This window comes from Chiloscyllium plagiosum, chromosome 1 (assembly GCF_004010195.1).
Source record: "Chiloscyllium plagiosum isolate BGI_BamShark_2017 chromosome 1, ASM401019v2, whole genome shotgun sequence".
Classification (NCBI taxonomy): Eukaryota; Metazoa; Chordata; class Chondrichthyes; order Orectolobiformes; family Hemiscylliidae; genus Chiloscyllium; species Chiloscyllium plagiosum.
In genome coordinates this window covers 69,838,039-69,861,480 of record NC_057710.1, presented here as the reverse complement: position 1 = coordinate 69,861,480, position 23,442 = coordinate 69,838,039, and the positions used below count along the sequence as shown (strand labels likewise).

At 41.0% G+C, this 23,442-nt stretch overlaps 1 protein-coding gene across 4 annotated transcripts in view; it reads left to right on the top strand.

Annotated features, from left to right (window-relative positions):
- Positions 1 to 23,442, top strand: part of ankrd55 (ankyrin repeat domain 55) — an 86,005-nt gene that overhangs the window by 27,241 nt on the left and 35,322 nt on the right. For 3 of the 4 annotated variants that reach the window (XM_043688972.1, XM_043688981.1, XM_043688963.1), the window contains one exon: positions 7,694 to 7,803. In XM_043688972.1, the coding sequence (XP_043544907.1) occupies positions 7,694 to 7,803 (110 nt within the window). Of the gene's footprint in view, positions 1 to 7,693; positions 7,804 to 17,409; positions 19,409 to 23,442 lie in introns of those variants that run through there. The other variant, XM_043688989.1, reaches the window with a different exon arrangement.

The window sequence follows — 23,442 nt, the reverse complement described above, 5'->3', positions numbered from 1 at the left end:
CCCATCCCACCTACATTATTCCATGTACGTCCACATACCTGTCCAATGACGACTTAAATGCACTTAAACTTGGCGAATCTACTATCGTTGCAGGCAAAGCATTCCATACCTTTACTACTCTCTGAGTAAAGAAACTACCTCTGATATCTGTCTTATACCTATCTCCCCTCACTTTAAAGTTGTGTCCATACTTGGAAAAAGGCTCTCCCTGTCCACCCTATCTAACCCTCTGATTATCTTGTATATCTCTATTAAGTCACCTCTCAAGCTTCTTCTCTCTAACGAGAACAGCCTCAAGGCCTTCAGTCTTTCCTCATAAGACATTCCTTCCATACCAGGCAACATCCTAGTAAATCTCCTCTGCACCCTTTCCAAAGCTTCCACATCCTTCTTATAATGCAGTGACCAGAACTGTACATTCTGTGTAATATTTTTACATAACTTGATATGTAATCCAGAGGCTCAAAATGATGCATATGAGATTTAAGTTCAAATCTCACCATAAATCTTAGAGAATTTAAATTCAGTTAATTAAGTAAATCTAAAATAAGAAACTAGCATCATTACTTGGAACTACAAATACTCTGCTTTACTAGTGTTTGTCAGAAAAAGAAAATTTCTGTCTTTATTTGGACTAGCCTTCATGTGACCCAGACCTCATCACAGTGATTGGCTCTTAACTACCATCTGAAATGCTCTAGCAAGCCATTCAGAAGATTAAAACAGTGACAAAATAGTATAAGAATAAAATGGATAGACCGCCAAGCATTGACTGAGAAACCAGATAAAACAAAGCTAGCATCATACATAACATAAAAAATTATCCTAACAACTGGAGATCCTGCAAAAATTGGAAAAGTTGTCCCACAGCAACAGCCTGGCAATGTCATACTCACAGAATGATATCTGCATCATAACATCTGTAGTGTGATGCATGACAGCACTTTACTAACAAGTTACATTTGACTTAATGTGGGAACAAGCAGCCCCAGCAAAATTAAAGCCACTAAGAAACAGGAGAAATCCCCATACTGAGCACAAAGAAAGATGGTTATGATGTTAGAGGCGATCAAATCATTCCCAGGATATTGCTGCAGGAAATTCTCAGGATGGTGTCTGAGCATCAAAAATCTTCAGCTTCCCTCAAGCCGAAGAGCTCAGTGTTCTGTTCCATTTACAATTCCTCAAACAATGAAGCAAATGTATCCAGACGCAGCAAGATCTGGACAACATTTACACGTGGCTGATATTTAACAAGCTATATTTGTAGCATGTTACTGCTGGAAAATGAACATCTCCAACTAGCAAGAGTCAAGGGAGGCAATGGCCTAGTGGTATTATCATTCGATTATTAATCTAGAAACCCAGCTAATATTCTGGGCACCATGTTTGAATCTGACTATGGCAGACAGTGGATTTTGAACTTAAAAAAAAATCTACTGATAACCATGAAACCAGTGTCGATTGTCAGAAAAACCCAACTGGTTCACTGATGTCCTTCAGGGAAGGAAATCTGCCATCCTCAACTAGCCTGACCTACATGTGACTCCAGACCCACAATGATGTGGTTAACTCTAAACTGTCCCCTGAAATGGCCTAGCAAGACATTCAGTTGTATTATTCACTATGAAGTCTCAACAAAGAAATGAAACTGGGCGGACCACCTCGAATTGACCTACTCATCAGAAAAGACAATGGCAGAAAGGCCCTGTTGACCCTGAAAACCTCTCCTTACTAACCTCGTGGGAGCTCATGCCATAAGTAAGAGAGCGGTCTCACAGACTAGACAAGCAACAGCCTAAAACAGTCATATTCACAGAATCATACTTTACAGACAATGTCCCAAATATGATCATCACCATCCCTGGTTGTGTCCTGTCCCATTGAGGGGACAGTCACAGCAGAGGTGGCAGCACAGTGATATACAGTTTGGAGGGAGTTGCACTGAGAATCCTCAACAGTGACTCCAGGCCCCATGAAGTCTCAGCTTCAAGTTAAACATGGGCAAGGAAACCTCCTGCTGATTATCAAGTACCATCCTCCCTCGATGAGTAAGTACTCTTCTCAATGGAAAACAACACTTGGAGGAAGCACTGAGGGGAGAAAGGATGAAAAATGTACTCTGGGTGGGGGAGCTTGGCAACAGTATTACTGATCAAACTGGTTGGGTCTTAAAGGACATAGCTGTTAGACCGGGTCTGCGGCAGGTCGTGGGAGATCCAACAAGAAGGAAGCACATACATGACCTCATCCTTATCAATCTGCCTACTGGAGTTGCATCTTTCTATGGGAGTAAAGGGAAGAGTGATCACTTCAAGATCCCCATGGAGATGAAGTCCTGCCTTCACATGGAGACTATCCTCCATGGTATAGTGTGGCACTGTCACCCTGCTAAATGGGACAACTTCAAATAGATTTGGCAACTCCAGACTGGGCACCCATGAGGTGCTGTATGCCGTCACAGCAGTAGAATTATAGTCCAGCACAATCTGTAACCACATGGACCAGCATATCCCCCATTCCAGTGGATCAACCCTGGTTCAATGGGGAGTGCAGGAGGGCATGTCAGGAGCAACACCAGCTTACCTGAAAAATGAGGTGGTTAACCTGGTGAAGCCACCAAACAAAACTATTTGCATGCCAAAAAGCAAAAGCAGTAAGTGATAAACAGAGCCAAGCAATCTGAAAACTAATGGATCAAACCTAAGCTCTGCAGTCCATCCACATCATTAGTGATGGTGGACAAATAAACAACTACTGGAGGAGAACGATCCACAAATATCCCCATCCTCAATGATGGAAGAGCTCAACACATCAGTGCAAAAGATAAGGTTTCAAACTTCAGCCAGAAGAACCAAGTGGATGATTCATCTTTGCCTCCTTCAGGGTCCCCAGCAGTACAAATACCAGTCTTATACAAATACCAATTCGATTCACTCCACATGAAGTGGTTGGAGACACTGGACAGTACAAAAGCTATGAACCCTAACAACATTCTGCCAATAGCACTGAAGACTTAGGCTCCAGAACTTGCTGCTCCCCTATCCAAGCTCTTCCAGTACAGTTATAATGTTGGTATCTACCAGACAATATGGCACATTGTCCAGGTATGCCCACTATACAATAAACAGGTCAAATCCAACTCAAATAACACCCCTTCAGTTTACTCTTGATAATCAGCAAAGTGATGGAGGGTGACATCAATAATGCTATCAAGCAGCACATGCCCATCAATATCCTACTCAGTGATGCCGAGTTTGGGTTCTGCCACGGCCACTCAGCTCCTGACCTCATCACGGCTTGGTTCAAACATGGACAAAAAACCTGAACTGCAGAGGTGAGGTCAGAGTGACAGCCCTTGATATCAAGGCAGCATTCAAGGAAGTGTGGCATCCAGAAAACACAGCAAAACTCGAATTAATGAGTATCAGGGCAAGCTGGCTAGAGTCATACCTGACACATAGGAAAAATAATTGTAGCTGTTGAAGGCCAGTCATTTAACCCCAGGACATATCTGCAGGAGTTCATCAGGTCCTAGGCCCAACCATCTTCAGCTGCTTCATCAATGACCATAAGGTCTGAAGTGGGAATGTTCACCAATGATTATGCAATGTTCAGCACCATTCACGACTCCTCAGATACTGAAGTGGTCTATGTTCAAATGCAACAAGTTCGGGACAATATCTTGGGCTGACAAGTGGCAAGTAACATTTAAAATACATAAATGACACGCAATGATCATCACCAATAACAGACAATCTAACCACCACTCCTTTACATTCAATGGTGTTGCCACCACTGAATCTCCACTGTCAACATCCTGGGGATTATCATTGACCAGAAACTCAACTAGACTCGCCATATAAATACAGTGGATAAAAGAATAGGTCAGAGATTAGAAATACGATGACACGTAACTCACTTCCTGACTCCCCAAACCTGTTCACCGTCTACAAGGCACAAGTCAGGAGTGAGACGTAATTCTTCCCACTTGTCTGCAAGAGTGCAGCTCCAATGACACTCAAGAAGTTTGACATGATCCACGACAAAGCAGCCCACTTGTTTGACACTACACCTTCAAGCATCCAATCCCTCTACCACCAATGCTAGTAGCAGGAGTGTGTACCATCTACAAGGTGCACTGCAGAAATTCAGCAAAGATTATCAGACATCTTCCAAACCCACAAACACTTCCACCTGGAAGGACAAGGGCAGCAGGCACTTGGGAACATCACCACCTGCAAGTTCTCCTCCAAGCAACTCACCATCCTGACTTGGAAATAGATCGGTGTTCCTTCACAATTGCTGGATCAAAATCCTGGAATTCCTTCCCTAAGGGCATTGGAGGTCAACCTAAAGCATGTGGACTTTAACAGTTCAAGAAGGCAGCTCACCACCACCATCTCGAGGACAACTCAGAACGAGCAATAAATTCTGGCCAGTCAGTGACACCCACAACCCAGAGTGAAACCCCCACCCCCCCACCCTTAATGTTCAACACTATTACCAACACTGAATCCCTGATCATCAACATTTTGGGTTTACCACTGACCAGATGTTAACCGAACCAACCTATATAATATGGTGGTTATAAGATGTTAGTGATTGAGAATGTTTGGAACAAATAACTCTCCTCCTAATTCCACAATGCTTTTCCACCATCTTAGGCACAAGTTAAATGTGTAATGGAAAACTGGCTGGATGAATGCAGCTAGTTGAAAATTGGCATTATCTAAGACAAAGCAGTCCACCTGACTGTCATCCCATGAACCACATCAAATATTTTCTTCCTCCACTACCAGCACACTGTGCCAGTAATGTATACCATATGTATGCCATAGATTAAAGACTTGTATGAAAAGAGAAAGAGACTGTAGAAAAAATTACTTACAATGCAAAGACAGGTGGAAAAAATATGTAGAGGAATATAATAACGTATTCAGTGGCTTGAGAAAAAATATTTACTGATAGAATGTAATGTGAGAAAATATGAAGTCCATCTTAGCAGGCGAAGTTCAAAACTGAAAAAGTAGAGGTCACAGTTTTCCATTTAAGATGTAAATGAAGAATTTCTTCTCTCAGGGGGTCATTAAACTTTGGAACATTCTTCCACAGATAGTACTCAATGCTTGGTCAATGATCACATTCATGGATGAGTTGGACAGATTTTAGATTGCTGTCACTCCCTAATCAATGGGGTCAGGCAGGAAAGTGGAGTTTGACGACAAGCAGATTGGTCATAATCTTATCAATTGGCAGAGGAAACGATATACAAAATGCACTCCAGAAGCCCACAAAGTATCTTTTGACTGTGCCTTCAAAATACATGATCTCTGCAGCCTAAGAAGACATAGTGTGCCATGCTTCTGCAGTCCATCTTCAAATCCCCCTTCAAGTTATATACTATCCTGACTTGGAAATATATTGAAATTTCAATGAATAACTGTTGAACTTTTAAATAGCCTTTTGGAGTACTGGTGAATGAAAGTGAGTCAGCTAAGTTGGCAAAGAGATGAGGGTGAAATAATTGAGGCAGGGTTTAAGGTTGGTAGGGTGGCAAGGTTGCAGGAAGTGTAAGGTGAATAGGATGGCAGGGATTTGTGTGGCAAGGTAGATAAGGAAGTGGATTAGGATCTAGTCAGATTCAGGTTGTTGGTTCAGGTCTGGAGAGGGGAAGTGAGGAAATGATGTCAGGTTGGGTCTGGTGGGGGATCAGGTATGATGGGAAGCATATTGGTTTGGGTCGAGGAAGGAAGGTGTGAGAACAGACAGGCAGGGAGATGTGTGTAGGGTCTAGAGTGAAGAGAGGGGCTCTTGGGAGTCAGAATGAGTTAGGTGGGAGATTAGTTTTATCATTAACCAGTAGCCTGAGCATGTTTTAATTGATTTAACTTTTCCTGGTGAATTATTTAGGTGAGCTATGAAGGCTCTGATTTGGAGTTGGTCTCGGAGGATTCCAAATGATAGGTAATCGATCATTGGAAATTTCGACTTTGCTGGCAATTCCCACATAATTATCTGCATCAAGACATATGATATAGAACTTGGAATGCCCAGCTCCAGTATATTCTTCAGCAATGATGAACTTCTTACCTTGGCCAATAAGTTCGGACAAAATTCGTAGTTACTTGGAAAACTGATGTTTAATAAAGGGAATCTAGCACTTAGTTGTTAAGGAAAAGTCAAAGTGAATTAACTTGCTTGAGTTTTTTGATGAGGTAACGGAGAGAGTTAATAAGAGTAATGTTGGTGATCTATTTACAGAATTACGAAATTGTTACAGTTTAGAAGAGGCCATTTGGCCTATCATGTCTATGCTGGCTCGCTATAGAAATAATTTACCTATGCCGCTCCTCTGTCTTCTTCCTGTAAGCCTGCAAAATTTTCATCCTGTTTCCTTTTGAAAGCCTAATTGACCGTATCTCCATCATATTTTCAGGCAGTGAATTCCAGATCCTAATTATTTGTTGAATGAAAATACTCTCCATCACGTCACCATTTCTTCTTTTGGTGATTGTCTTAAACTAAATTGACCCCCTTCATTCTTGATGATACCAAAATGGGAACAACTTATCATCATCTATGCTGACTAAAGTCCTTGTGATTTTGAATTTGATTTCATTCCATGATATTCTGCCTGAAGGCAGTTTCCAGGCTTGGACAAAATCTGTCAAGAAAAACAGCTCAGGATAATTTTGAATACCTCTATCAAATCTTCTTTCCAAGGAAAAAAGTCCCAACTTCTCTATTTACATGACTTCCAAATGGCATTTAATAATGGCATCAAGGAAACGGAAATTGAATTGGTTGAGAAACAGGAAAATCGAATAGTGGTGAATGGATTTTTTCATACTGAAGAAAGATTCATAGTGCAGTTTTCCAGGAATTGGTATTAGCACCCCTGCTCTTCCTGATATACAACCATGGTCTAGACATTGGTGTACAGGGGAAAAAAAATGAAGATGATATAGATCTTGGAATTATTGTGAATCACAAAGAAGATAGTGTAGAGTTGCAAAAGAACATTGATAGGTTGATTCGATAAGAAGACCAAAGGAAGAAGAAATTTAACACAGAGAGATGTGAAGTGATTCATTTTGGTAGACTGAATCAATGGACCAAACATCCCAGTCTCCATTTCATTAGTTATCTCACCAGTGGAGATTACAAGACAGGATTTTGAGTTTTGAGCTCTGAGTCAGCAATAGTTGACGGGGAGCTCAGACTGAGTGCTAACACATGCAAGGCAACTCTAAGTCTTTAATTTTGTTTTACTGGCACATGTGGCTTAATGGATAGAGTTTTGAGGCCTCATTGCTGCTGCAACAAGTCCTGTGAAAAGATAGCTTTTGTTTCATGAAAAAGGAAATTAAACAATGTCCACCATGTTGAACTCCTCCACTTCTGCTCCAAAGCTAAACACTGACTACCACAGCAGTTGAAGCTAACTTCCTCAAATCAGCTCAGCAACTGAAGCTGTGGGGATACATGAACTCTGAGGTATTCAAATGGAGTCACATGGGAAAATGTTTGGGAGGCACTACATTAAAACATAGTCTAATACACAGATAATTGCATAATTGACTCCAAAATCAACACCCAGCTACCTGACTAAACACCCTTACTAACCAAATAGATCTCAATTATTGAAATTAATAGGGGAAACTAAATTGACAAATACTTTCATTTTCAGGGTTGGCTTGATGGCTGTGTAACTCTCCTCCGTAATGGTGCCAAGCAAAATATCCCAGATAAAAATGGAAGACTACCCCTTCATGCAGCTACTGCTGAAGACAATGTCAGGTAAAGATATCTTTTCTGTTTAAAAACAAAATGAGATGGATATTTCATATGACATTCTTTATTATTTTAACTTACTTCTAATTTCAATGTTTCTTTTAGTCAAATGTCAGAGGTGGTAGCATGGTAGTATTCTGGGCTAGCCTAGAGCCAAAAGCTAATTTTCTGTCAATTGCACTGAATCAAACCACACCTGGTATAACGGCAATTCAATTAATAAATGGATTAAATAAATAAATTTGGAATTAAAAGCCAGTGAAATGGTAACTATGAAACCTCTTTCAATTGTCATAAAAAACAATCTCGTTCATGAGTGTCTTTCAGACCTATGTGAGAGTCCAGACCTAAAACAACGTGCTTGATTTTTACGTAGATTCTCAAATGGCCTAGCAAGCCACTCAGTTGTATCAAAACGCTACAAAGTCTAAAGGGATTAAACCAGACAGACACTCAGCTTCGACCAAGGCATCAAAAGCGGAAATCCCAGTCCTGTCAACTCTATTGGGAAACTTGGCCCACAGACAAGATGGCCAAAAGCCATCTTAGTACTTAGTCATTCTCATGTAAGATGGAAATGTGTTGCTGGAAAAGCGCAGCAGGTCAGGCAGCATCTAGGGAAGAGGAGAATCGACGTTTCGGGCATTAGCCCTTCTTCAGGAATGCCCGAAACGTCGATTCTCCTGTTCCCTAGATGCTGCCTGACCTGCTGCGCTTTTCCAGCAACACATTTCCATCTCTGATCTCCAGCATCTGTAGACCTCACTTTCTCCTCATTCTCATGTAATAATGGCTTACTGATAATGTCCAAAAAAACCACCATCAGCTTCTGTCAGACAGCAGGACAGAACAACCAAAGGTGGTGAAACAGTGGTGCAAGCAGAGAAAGTTTCCCTAAAAATATTCAGCAGTCTTCAGCATCTTACGTTCTCAAGTCAAACATAGGCGAGGAAACCTTCTGGTGATGAACATCAACCCATCTGATGAATTAGTACTCCTCCACATTGACCACCAATTGGAAATAGCACTGTGCTTGACAAGGGCATAGGATATACTCTCAGTGGGACTTCAATGACCATCACTGAGTGGCTCAGTAGCACCACTACTGACTGGACTAGCTGAGTCCTAAAGGACCTAGTTGTTAGTCTGGGTCCAAGAAAGGTGGTGAGGGAACCAACAAGGGGGTGAAACTCATTGCACTTCATCGTCACCAATCTACCTGATGTGTCTGTCCATGACAGTACTGGTAGGAGTGACCATTGCTCAGTTCTTCTGGAGACAAAATCCCATGTTCAATTTGAGGGTTCCCTCCAAAATGGTGTATAATACTATCACTGCTAAACAGGGTAGATTGCAATCAAATCTTCCAACTGAAAACTGAACCGCATGGGGTACTGTGGTCTACAAGCAGCACAACTAGAATTCAACTAGAATCCATAAGCTCATGGCTTGTTATATCTTCCACTCTACCATTACCATCCATTTAACCCTGCCTCAATGAACGTGCAGCACAGCATGCCAGGAACAGCATCAGGCATACATTTCAACCTGGTGAAACCACAATACAGGATAACTTGCATGCCAAACTGTAGAAGTAGCTTGCACATGACAAGATTAAGAAATCCCACACATTAATGCGTTTCCTTAAATAAGAGACAATATTTTAAATATTGTCTCACAATGTCCTGTAAAACTGAAGCACAACCTGCTTATTTTTATGTTTAATTCTTCTTGTAATAAAGAGTAGCATTCCATTAGCCTTCTTAATGCTGTACCTGCACACAAGTATTTTATGAGTTAGGCATAAGAAACCTGGATTCCTCTGCCCCTCAGAACTCTGCAGTGGTTTTCTATTTAAATAATATTTTTGTTTTTTATTTTTCCTGTCAAAACGAACAACTTTACATTATACTCCGTCTGCCAGATTTTTGCAAACTGATTTGCATTGATGCAAACTGATATACAGATGGGTTAAGTTGTCTTCACAACACACTTTCTGACCCATGTTTGTGGCACCATGCCTTTGCTCTCCTCATCTAAATCACTGAAATAAATTGTAAAAAATTTCCAATTTTCTGCCTCCCTCCCATCTTAAAAGCACGAGTCATGTTTGTTGCTTTCCAGTCTGATGGAACATTTCCAGAATCTGATGAGTTTTGGAAAATTAATACACTTCTACTATTTCATTAGCTAATTGTTTCAACATGAATTATAGAGTCATAGAGATGTACAGCATGGAAACAGACCCTTCGGTCCAACCCGTCCATGCCAACCAGATATCCTAGCCCGAATTCTATCAGGACCTGGAGACTTATCAGCACACTGCTCTAAAGGTTTGCTCAGTTGGGGAATCAGCCTGGCCAGGTGATCACAGTTTCAGTGAGGGAGCAGTTTAGGAACAGCAATCATAATTCCATAAGTTTTAAGGTTGTTATGGATAAGGAAAAGACAGGTCCTCAGATGGAAGTGCTAAATTGGGGGGAGGCCAATTATAACAGTATTCGGCAGGAACTGGAGAAATTAGATTGGGATCGACTGTTTGAGGGTGAATCCACATCAAAAATGTGAGAACCCCTTTTAAAGGCCAGGTGATCATAGTTCAGGACCAGCATGATAGTGCGAGGTTGAAAGATAAGGATGACATGTTTTGAATACCTTGGATGATAAGAGATATATTGAATGTTTAGTCAAAAGGAAAAACTGAAATCAAACAAGGCCCTTGGGGAATATAAAGGAAACAGAAAAGAAATTAAACAAATAAGGAGGGCCTTAAGAGGAGAATCTCAAGGTTTTATATATATATATATATATATATAAAGGGCAACAGGACAACGAGAGAAATGATGGGTCTATTCAAGAACAAAGGTGGGAATTCATGCATGGAGCCAGAGGAAGTGGGTGAGGACCTTAATGTATACTTGGCATCAGTATTCAACAAGGAGAAGGCCATGGATGATGGTAAGGTAAGGGATGAGTATGTTGATATTCTGGGGTATGTCGATACTATGAAGGAGGTGGTGTTGGGTGTCTTGGAAAAATATTAAGGTTGGTAAGTCCCCAGGGCCTGATGGAATTTATCCCAGAATACTGAGGAAGCAGGGGAGGAGATTATAGAGGTCTTGACAGAGATCTTTGTATCCCCCTTATCCTCCAGAGACTGGAGAATAGCCAATGTTGTCCCTTTGTTTAAGAGGGGCAACAGGGAGAATCCAGGGAATTATAGACCAATGAGCCTCATATCAGTGGTAGGGAAATTATTGGAAAAGATTCTTGGGACAGGTACTTGCATTTGGAAAAGAATGGACTTATTAAAGATAGTCCGCATGGCTTTATGTGGGGGAAGTCTTGTATCACAAATGTAATTGATTTTTTGGAGAAAATGATGAAGATGATTGACAAAGGTAGGGCAGTAGATGTTGTCTGCATGACTTTACTAATGACCTTGTGAAGCTACACCATATTTTAACTTGCAAACACATGAATTAGGAATGGGGTAAATCATTCAACCCCTTCAGCCTGAGCTATAAAGGCAATTGGATTGCTCCTTCTGGCTTACTGTTAGTTGCTGTTTTTAAAAATTATGGTAAGCCCATTTGTATTGAGTGTTGAGTCTTTGATACTCTTTTCCCATGAAAAGTGTTGGAAGTAAAGTCCTTGAATGTTTTCAAGGAAGTTACAAATCACACAACACCAGGTTATAGTCCAACAGGTTTAATTGGAAGCACCAGCTTTCGGAGCGACGCTCCTTCATCAGGTGGTTGAAGAAGGAGTGGCGCTCCGAAAGCTAGTGCTTCCAATTAAACCTGTTGGACTTTAACCTGGTTGTGTAATTTTTAACTTTGAACACCTCAGTCCAACACCGGCATCTCCAAATCATGACAGTTTTCAAGAAAGAGGTAGAATAATTAGTGGTAAGCAAAAGGTTGAACTGTTACTAAGGTAGGTGATAATGTGGATTTGAGGTTACAAATGGATCAGCCATGATTTTACTAAATAGTGGAGCAAATTTAAGAAACTGAATGGCCTACTTCTCCTAATTAAGTCGTGTCTTGCAAACTTAGTTGAGCTTTTTTCGAGGACATGACCAAAAAAATTGATATTGCCTACATGGGCTTCAGTAAAGCCTTTGATGAGGTTCTGAATAGACGACTGATTAGTAAAGTTAGATCATACAGGATTCAGGGAGAGTTTGCCAATTGTATATAACATTGGCTTGGTGATAGGAGTCAGAGGGTGGTATGGAGAGTAGTTTTTTTGGACCGGACACCTGTGGCTAGCGGTGTTCTGTAGGATTGGCACTGGGCCCAGTGTTGTTTGTCATTTATATACATGATTTGAATGAGAATTTAGGAGGCATGGTTAATAAGTTTATGGATGACACCAAAATTAATGGTAAAGTGGACAGTTTGTCCAGGTTGGGCTCCATCTGCCGCTCCTTGGCCCATTGGTGTGTTTGGTCGGGTTTTCTTTGTAATCTTGTAGAAGGTTATCTACGATTGTGGAGAGATCTCAATCAGTTGGGGAATGGGGGATGGAATTTAATTTGGATAAATATGAGTTATTGCATTTTGGTAAAACAAACAAGGGCAGTTTTGAGAAAGGGTCATTCACCCTGAAATGTTAATGTTAATTTCACTCCATAAGTGCTGCCAAACCTGCTGTGTTTTTTCCAGCAATTTCTATTTTTGTTTAAGGGCAGGACTTATACAGTTAATAGTAGAGCCCTGTGTAGTGTCGGCGAACAGAGAGACCTAGGTGTTCAGTTACATAGTTCTTTGAAAGTTGCATCACAGGGTGGTTAAGAGGTGTTTAGCACACTTGCTTTCATTACTCAGACCATTGAGTATTGGAATTGGGAAGTCATGTTGAGGTTGTACAGGCAACCTTTGGAGAGGCAACTTTTGGAGTACTCTGTGCAGTTCTGGTCTCCCTGCTATAGGAAGGATATTATTAAATTGGAGAGGGTTCAGAATAGAATTAGCAGGATGTTGTTGGGACTGAAGGGTTTGATTTATAAGGAGAGGCTGGATAGGTTAGGACCTTTTTCATTGGTAAGGGATGACCTTATAGAGATTTATAAAATCAGGAAGGGCATAGACAAGGTGAATAACAAAGGTCTTTTCCCTAGGGTGAGGGAGCTCAAAACTAGGAGGCATATTTTTAATGTGAGAGAAGAAAGATTTAAAAGGGACCTTCAGGGTAACTTTTTCACACAGTGGTTCATATGTGGAATGAACTGCCAGAGGAAGTGGTAGATGCAGTTCCCACATTTTATAACCATTTGGATAGATGCATAAATAGCCAAGGTTTAGAGGGATATGAGCCAAATGCAAGAAACTGGAACTGGTTTATTTTGGGAAGCTTGGTTAGTGTGAATGAGTTGGACCAAGGGCTCTGTTTCCATGCTGTAAGATCCCTCAATGTAGACTGGTCCAGAAGATTAAACCATATGTGATCGATGGTGAGTTGCAAAGTTGAATACAAAATTAGCCTTAGTAAGAGGTTAGTTTTGTATGGATGTATTTCTGACTGGAGCTGTATGACAAGTGGTGTTTTGAGAGAATCAGAGCTAGAACCTCTGTTCTTTGCAATACATATAAATGATTTGAATGAAAATGCTAGTGGTCTAATTTGAAAGTTTGCAGATGACATGAAAATGGACAGTGAGGAAGGTTATCAAAGAGGAAGGTTATCAAAGAATAACCACCTGAAAAGTTGGGCAGAGAAATGGTAGATGGAATTTAATCTGGACAAATGGGAGGTCAAATGCAAAAGGAAAGGACTCTGAGGAACATTGATATACAGACGGACCTTGCAATACAAGTCCATAGCTCCCCGAAAGTGACAATATAAGTGGACAAGGTGGGAAAGAGGGCTTTGGAATGCTTGCCTTCACCAGTTGTGGCACTGAGTATAAAAGTTGGCAAGTCTTGTCGCTGCTGTTTTAGACTGTAGTTAGGCCATATTTGGAGTATTGTTTGCAGTCCTGGTCGCGACACTACTGGAAGGATGTGGCGGCTTCGAAGGGGTACAAAAGCAATTTACCAGGATGTTGCCTGGATTGGAGTGTATTAGCTATAAGGAGAGATTGGACAAATTTGTATGGTTTTTGCCAGAGCATCAAAGACTGAGGGGAAACCTGATAGAATTACATAAAATTATATAAAATTATGTTTTTTGTTCATAGATAGAGTGGTTAGTTGGAGTCTTTTTCTCAGGGTAGAAGTTCAAGTTAATAGGGGAAAAGTTTAAACAAGATGCGCAAGGAAAGTTTTTTACACAGGGTGGAAAGTGCCTGTAATGCTCTGCCAGTGTAAGTGGTAGAAATAGATATGATAGCAACGTTTAAGAGGCATTTAGACAGACACATGAACAGGCAGGGAACAGTGAAGTACTGATCATGTGCAGGCAGATGGTGTTAGTTTAAAATGGCAACATGGTTGGCATCGACGTGGTGTTCTGTGTTCTATCTTCTTTTGATTCTTTCCTTAATTCTTTAGTTAACCACAGATGTAGGGCCAATTATGAAATTGTTCTTTCCATCAGGATTATACATATTCTGAGTATACTGAAAGCATATCTTTAAATATTTACCATTGCTTTTCTAATGGTCTATCTCCTAGTCTAATATCCCAGTTTACTTTAGCTAGCTCAGCTTTCATGCTCACATAGTTACCATTATGCAAGTACAAAATATTTGTCTTAGACCGACTCTACTCCCTTTCAAACTGGGTATAAAATACAATTATATTATAATCATTGATACCTAGGTGAAGCAATTAATCAATGCTGTCACTTTACACAATACAATGTCTTATACAGTCTGCATTCTGGTTCCAGAATATGCAACAATAAACCACCTTAAAAACTATCTATGAACTCCTCATCGAGGCTCTTACTGCCACTATGATTTTCCCAGCCAATATTTCTGCTTGTATACTTCTTACTATATCACAGTTACAGTTCAAAGGTACGTTTATCTCTCCTACTAATGACTTCTTTCCCCTAATATTCATCATCTCCACCCATACCAATTCTACATCCTAATCTCCTATAAGACCATAAGAATTAGGAATAGGAAAAGGCCATTCGTCCCCTGAAGCCTGCTCCGTCATTCAATAGGATCATGTCTGATCCGACACACCTTACTTCCACTTGCCTGCATTTTCCCCTTAACCCTTGATCTTCATCCTGATCAAGAATCTCAGCCTTAAATATACACAAGGACAATTTCCCACACATTTGTCTGTGGTAAGGAGTTCCAAAAACTCTTTACCTTCTAAGAGAAGAAGTTCCTTATCATTTCAGTCTTAAATTAGCACCGCTTTATTCTGAGACTATGGTCTATGATCCTAGACTCTCCCATGAGGGGAAACATCCACTCAGCATTTATCATGTAAAGCCACTTAAGAATCTGATACAGTCAGTTCTGCTATAATGCAGTAGTTTTATTCTTGTGCCATCATGTATTATAAGAAAATCACATAATAGCAGCACAATTTAAATTAATGGGACTGGAATCATGTTATAACCAATGCAAGTTTAAAAGTTTGCACTATAAAAAGTGTCTCCAACTCGTCAATCACATAATAGCAAATTTGCATCAGTAAAATGCGTGTTATAGCAGAATGACCTGTATAAATCAATGAGATCACTCTCTTCTTCTAAACTCCAGTGAGTAGAGTCCCAAACTGTTTAGCCCCTTCTCATACTACAATCACTCCAGACTAGTGAACCTTCTCTGAACTGTCTTCAATAAAATGCTACCTTTCCTTTAAGGGGACCACAGTACTCCAGATGTGGTCTCACCACCATTGTGTACTGTTGCAATAAGATTTCCTTGCTTCAACATTCTAACCTCTTTGAAATAAGGGCTAACATTCGATTAGCCTTCCTGATTACCTGCTGCATCTAGTGCTAGCTTTCTGTGTTTCAAAATATGTGTTTTGTACAGAACAAAGAACAGTACAGCACAGCAACAGGCCTTTCAGCCCTCCAAGCCTGTGCCGACATATTTTTCCCTTCCACAATAAAACTGTCTTCACTTACAGGGTCCGTAACTCTCTATTCCCTTCCTATTCCTGTATTCGTCCAGGTACCTCTTGAATGCTGTTATTATGTCTGCTTCTACTACCTCCTCTGGCAGCGCAATCCAGGCACTCACCATCCTTTGTGTGAAGAACTTGCCTCACACATCTCTTTCAAATTGCCTCCCCTGCACCTTGAACCAGTGTCCCCTAGCAACTGACCCCTCCACCCTTGGAAAAAGCCTTGCATTTTACATGCTATCCATGCCATTCACAATCTTATGAACTGCTATCAGGTCACCCCTCAACCTCCTGCGTTCCAGTGAAAACAAACCCAGTCTATCCAATCTTTCTTCATAGCTAAAATACCCCATACCAGGCAAATTCCTAGTAAACCTTTTTTGTACCCTCTCCAAAGCATCCCATATCCTTCTGGTAGTATGGTGACCAGAACTGTATGCAATATTCCAATTCCAGCCTAACTAAAGTTCAATAAAGCTGCAGCATAACATGTCTATGCACAATGCCCCTTCCAATGAAGGCAGGCATGCCATAGGTCTTTTTTACCTGCACTGCCACCTTCTGTGGACTGGCACACCCAAATCCCTCTGCATATCAATACTCCTAAGGAGTATTGTATAATTTCCACCTGTACTTCTAAAATGTATCACGTCACATTTGTCTGGATTAAACTTCATCTGCCATTTTAATGCCCATGCCTCCAACTGATCTGTATCCTACTATGTCCTCTGACAATCCTCCTTACTATCCACAATCCAAAAATCCTCATATCATCTGCCAGCTTACTAATTAGACCAGCTACATTTTCCTCCAAATTACGTAGACCATGAATAGCAGAGGTGGAAATGTGTTGCTGGAAAAGCGCAGCAGGTCAGGCAGCATCCAGGGAACAGGAGAATCGACGTTTCGGGCATAAGCCCTTCTTCAGGAATGAGGAATTCCTGAGGCAATGAATTCCATAGATTCACCACTCTCTGGCTGAAGACATGTCTTCTACCAAATCCTCCACCGCTACCCTCTGTCCCCTTTGACTAGCCAGTTCTGTATCCATCTTGCCAGCTCACCACCCCATACCAAGTGATTGCACCGTTTGTATCAGTGTGCCATGAGAGACCTTGTCAAAGGCTTTACTGAAGTCCACAGAGACAACATCAACTGCTTTTCCCTCAACGATCATCTTTGTCACCTGCCCAAAAAACTCAATCAAGTTACTGAGGCAAGTTACAGTTTCCTTAACACTGTCATGAGACCCACAGGCCTGTAATTTCCAGGATTATCCCTGTTACCCTTTTTAAACAATAGATAAGATTGGCTATTTTCCAGTCCTTTCGAACCACATCTGTGTCCAAAGAGGATACAAAGATGTCTGTCAATACTCCAGCAATTTATTATTTTGTTTCCCTCAATATTCTGGGATAGATCCCATCAGGACCCGGAGAATTATCTACCTTAATACTTTTTAGGACACACAACACCTCTTCCTTTTTGGTAGCAACTTGGCTTAGAGATCTCACTTCGCTGAGATCATACTCCACCAAGCCCTTTTCTTTGGTGAATACTGACACAAAATATCTGTTGAGGACCTCACCATAGATTCCCTCCTTTGTCCTTGAGTGGACTGACCCTTTCCCTGGCTACCCTATTGCTTTTTATGTATGCATGAAAAGCCTTGGGTTTCTCCTTAACCCTGTCTGCTAACAACTTTTCATGACCCCTTTTCACCCTTCTAATTCTTTGTTTAAGTTATTTCCTATTTTCCCTTTATACTTTAAGGGCTTTGTCAGTTCCCATCCTCCTATACCATTAAGTATGCTTCCTTTCTCTTTTTGACCAAGGTCATAACATTCCTAGTCATCCAAGGTTCACGTAGCATGCCATACCTATCTTTCATTCTCGCAGGAACATGCAACTCCTGAACTCTTATCAACTGCTGTTTGGAATACTCCCACATGTCCAGTGTGGTTTTACCCTCAAACATCCACCTCCAATCAACATTCTCCAGTTCCTGCCTAATATTATTATAGTTCACCTTCCTACAATTTAACACCTTCACCCGAGGACTACTGTTATCAATATCCGTGTGTACTTGAAAACTCACGATATTATGGTTACTACTCCCAAAATGCTCCATCACTGAAACTTCATTCACCTGGTTTGACTCATTTCCTAAAATCAGGTGCAGTATAACCCCTTCCCTGGTTGGACTGTTTACATCTGCATAAAGAAACCCTCCTATATGGTCCTTTAAAATTCTGCCCCATCCAAGCCTCTAGCACAAAGTGAGTCCCAGTCAATATAGGGGAAGTTAAAATAACCCAGCACAACAAACTTACTGTTTTTACATCTTTCCAAAATCTGTCGACATATTCTCTCCTTTGTCTTTTGCTGTCTGTCGGGAGGGCCTGTGGTATATCCTCAGCATTGTGATTTCACCTTTTCTATTCCTGAGTTCTACCCACTTTGCATCACTGCACAAGTCCTCTGATGTATCCTCCCTCAACACAGCTGTGAGGTAATCCTTTACCAGAAATACAATTCCCCCACCCCTTTTACATCCCTTTCCATCACACTTGAAACATTTAAATCCTGAGGCATTCAACTGACAGTCCTGTCCCTCTTTCAGCCAAGTCTCCGTAATCACAAAAATGTCATAGTTCCAAGTACAAACTAATTACTAACTAAGAAGTATCCAAAGTCCCTTGTCTTGCAGCTTTATGCAGTTTTTCTCCATTTAAATAATACTTATAATTCTTATGCTCCCTTTTCCAATGTGAACACAACTTGCATTTTCCCATTTGCGAACTGATCGCTGAGGAATCCCACTGGTCACAGTTCACCAACCTGGAAAAAAACCCTTATTCCCACTCACTGTTTCCTACCCATTAGTCAATTCAAGATGCCAGCAGATGATAGTTCCATGCCGGGGCTTCTCTGCTCCAACCACTTTTCTTTTTTTTTCCTCTTTTCTTGTTATTTTTAATTTTCTCATTTTCTTACTTCTCTTTACTTACCATCGGTGGCAGTGAGGAATCCAAGCGCAGTCTCAAGTGAGCCCAGCGCAGACTTCAGTGAGTTCAGCATGGACCTTGTGGCAGTGCCAATTAGGCCCATGCAGACCTTATGGCGGCAGCATGTGAGTCCTGATTTACTTTTCTGGGCGATCTCAGACCTGGCATCAGAATTAGCGGCTGCAACATCACAGGAGGTGATGTAGGCCTAGTGGCAAAAGATAGTGCCTGAGGTTTGGCAATTTCATTGTTGGCCGAGTCCGGTGATGGTGGTGGCGAAATAGTGGTGAAATAGCATCACAGTGACATCAACGAGATGGGTCCAGTGGCGAGGGATGTGACTCTGACATTGGCGGGTCTGATGTAGGCAGCTGTGGCATGTTTCAATGTATTACACAGGGAGTTACAATGGCCATGCTCTGGCAAGGCTAGACATCTTTAGGTTGCATAAATGTAATCAGCACAAAATCATTTGTTTGCATAGCCTCTTGCTTCAGTGATGCCTTCTTATTTGCAGTCAAAAGTATTACTGGAAGACTGCAATACAGATGCAAGGTAGGTAACTTTCAAAGTATATTTCTGAATGTTTGTTTTAGATTTTAAAAATATTTTTTTCCCACTGAGAAAGATTAAATATTTACCTTGTATCAACTAACTACATTTGAACAGATGGATGTAACCAGTGGGCTCACCTTCTGACGCAAATCATAATGTTTGAACAAATCAATCATTTATAATTTGCTAAGACTTTTTTTCCCCATGTTGGGAGAAACCACTCAATTAATTGGTTATGTTAAGTAAGTGGATTTTGAAGCAGCTGCTTTTATATTGACATTTTACAATCAAAAGTTTGCACATATTTTTAAAACCAGGGTGTCACCCAATCAAGGAAGATAAGACAATTAATTTTTCTCTCAGAGAATAATAAGTCTTTGGAATTTTTTTTTTCTCAAAAGGTGGTGAAATCAGAGTCTTCCAATATTTTTAAGGCAGATGTGGATAGATTCTTGATAAGCTAAGGTGTGAAAAGTTAATTGGGGGCAAATGTGAATGTGAAGTTAAGGATGTAGTCAGATCAGCTATGATCTAATGAAATGGCCTCCTTCTGTTCTGATTGTGTATATATAAAATCTGAGTATATTCCATTCACAATCCAATGTTCATGAAAGTTGGAGGACATTCAGTGACAGTTCTATAAACCAGTATTAGTGTCTGTATAAATGCATTCTACAAAGAAAGATGACCATAACAACAATTACTTGCACTTAAAATGCAGTAGTTTTTGACTGAGAAGCAAATGTACACCAAAGTCTTGCTACCAAAAGAGAAAATGCTGGAAAATCTCAGCAGGTCTGGCAGCATCTGTAAGGACAGAAAAGAGCTGATGTTTCGAAACGTCAGCTCTTTTCTCTCCTTACAGATGCTGCCAGACCTGCTGAGATTTTCCAGCATTTTCTCTTTTGGTTTCAGTTTCCAGCATCCGCAGTACCAAAGTCTTGCTTTTTTTGGAGGGGGGGGGTCAATTTCTAAGGAGCCAAAGAAATTGCATCATCCTGATCCATCACTCAGCTAATTCACAGCAAATCTTTATGTGCTTGTTGAGAACCCAAAACAATGTTGCACATTACAAAGGACTGCCCTCTACAGATTAAAGCTAACAAATCACCTTAAAGTCAGCAAAAGAGAAGACTATTGTTTGACTTCAGGTATTTGCTTTCTGAAAGTAAAATAAATTGCAAATCTGAAATTCTGTTGCCCAACTCTCAACACCTAATAAAAGAGGTGGGAAACCTTTACTCCTAAATTAGTTCTGAACAGCTTACTGATGACACAATCCTTGTTTGTTGAGTTTATATTGCAATATCATAAAAATGTTAACTTCAAGAGCAAACATAAACAGACATAAAGGGCTGGAATTTCCACTGGGGACATACTGCAGTTATAGTCAGTTAGATATGCAAGGCAGGCTCTCACCTGTAAAGCGATGGCCTAGTGGTATTATTACTGGATACTTAACCTAGGGATAGTGGTTCAAATCCCACCATGGCAGATGATGGAATTTGAATTCAGTTAATATCTGGATAAAAGAATCTATTGATGGCCATGAATCCATTGCCAATTGTCAGGAAAAACCCATCTGATTTACTAATGTCCTTTAGGGAAAGAAACTGCCATCCTCACCTGGCCTATGTGTGACCCCAGATCCACAGCAATATGGTGGACTCTCAAGTGCCCTCTGGGCAATAAATGCTGCCTAGCCACTGACACCCTCATCCCGTGAATGGATAAAGAAAAAAAAAGCAACGAAAGAGGCATCCTCCCTCAACTGAATCAGAAAAATCCAGTGATGCTAAAGCTTTTATTCTAAGAGTAAATATTGCTACTGCACATGAATTTGAGAAGTGTTGAAAAATAGTTCCACTTCTTCCTACTCTTCTTCTCATTTCTTGAGCAGGTATAATCAACTTTGTTCCAGTCTTGCAGTGGGTCAGTAGTACTAAAACATCAATCACTTTTCTATGATAGACATCTAACATGTTATCAATTAAAAATTTAGACTTTAAAGCAGAAGTAAGCTAAATTTTGCTTTCAGAGCTTACAAAGTCATTTGGAACAATTAAATAAAGATCATTACCAAAAATATATTGATTTAAGTTAAATACCTCAATCAGGTACCTGCAAGTATTAATTGCTGAACATTTACAATATTTATTTTACAACCGCTGAAAAATAGACAATCAGAGGCCAGAATCATGTTTCAGTTGAGCACAATAGTTTTCTATCAGCAGAAGGGCTGGTTAGTTTGTAGAAATTGTATGACTATGAGAATTTGTAGGAGTCTCCTGGTTGTTAGAACTGAAAGCTGTTTTCATGTCTTAACAGCTATAAAATAGTAGTCCTAAACCGTTCAGGAGGGGAGGTAGATAGAGTAATTTGAGTAAAAAATTAAAGAGTTAAGACAAAAATGATGCTTCACTGGGATTGAGCAACTGTAAAAGGTACTGCTGGGGAAAGTTTGAACCTTTGTTGTTTTGCTGTTTATGTTGAGATGTTTCACAATTATCTTAATTTTTTTCTTTTGTATAATTAACTTGTATTTTGTTGTTAAAAGAACAATGGCAAACTTGTATGAATACAGTCAAAACCACCATGGTAAACAAACTGCAAAAGTAAAACATACAATCTATCAAGCTTTTTTTCACTCTGAAATTTAACATGCATTTTGGAAAAGCAAATCAGAGCAGGACTTATACACTTAATGATAAGGTTCTAGGGAGTGTTGCTTGGTGTGCAGGTTCATAGTTCCTTGAAAGTAGAGTCACAGGTAGATAGGATAGTGAAGAAGACATTCAATATGCTTTCCTTTATTGGTTAGAGCATTAAGTGTAGGACTTGGAAGGTCATGTTGTGGCTGTAGAGGCCATTGGTTAGGCCACTTTTGTAATATTGCATGCAATTCTGGTCTCCTTCCTATGTCGAACACTTCTTCTGCCTCGAAGCTTACTTTCACAATCAGGACTCCCGCCAACCTTCCGAGGACCCCTTCATCCACCTCCAACACAATCCATCCACCTGGACACCCTGTGCTGGCCTATTACCCGCCCTCAACTTCTTCATTTCCAACTGCCGCCGGGACATTAACCACCTCAATCTGTCTACCCCCCTCCCCCACTCCAACCTCTCACCCTCACAATGCACTGCCCTCCACTCCCTCTGCTCCAATCCTGACCTCACCATAAAGCCAGCAGATAAAGGGGGTGCAGTGGTAGTCTAGCGCACTAACCTCTACACCGCTGAAGCCAGACGCCAACTCGAGGACACCTCCTCCTACCGGCCCCTCGACCATGACCCCAACTCCCATCACCAAACCATTATCTTCCAGACCATGCAGAACTTCATCACCTCAGGAGATCCCCCACCCACAGCTTCCAACCTCATAGTCCGGGAACCCCGCACTGCCCGGTTCTACCTCCTTCCCAAGATCCACAAGCCTGACCAAACTGGCCGACCCATTGTCTCAGCATGCTCCTGCCCCACTGAACTCATCTCTACCTACCTTGACACTGTCCTATCACCCCTAGTCCAGGAATTCCCCACATACGTTTCAGACACCACCCATGCCCTCCACCTCCTCCAAGACTTCCGTTTCCCCGGCTCCCAACACCTCATCTTCACCATGGATATCCAATCCCTCTACACCTCCATCCGCCATGACCAGGGCCTCTAAGCCCTCCATTTTTTCCTCCCGACGTCCCCAACAGTACCCTTCCACTGACACTCTCATTCGTTTGGCCGAACTGGTCCTCACCCTTAACAATTTCTCCTTCGAATCCTCCCACTTCCTCCAGATCAAAGGGGAAGCCATGGGCACATATATGGACCCCCAGCTATACCTGTCTCTTTGTTGGCTACGTAGAACAGTCGATCTTCCGTAATTACACTGGCACCACTCCCCACCTCTTCCTCCGCTACATTGATGACTGCATTGGCGCCACCTCGTGCTCCCGCGAGGAGGTTGAGCAATTCATCAACTTCACCAACACATTCCACCCTGACCTTAAATTTAACTGGACCATCTCTGACACCTC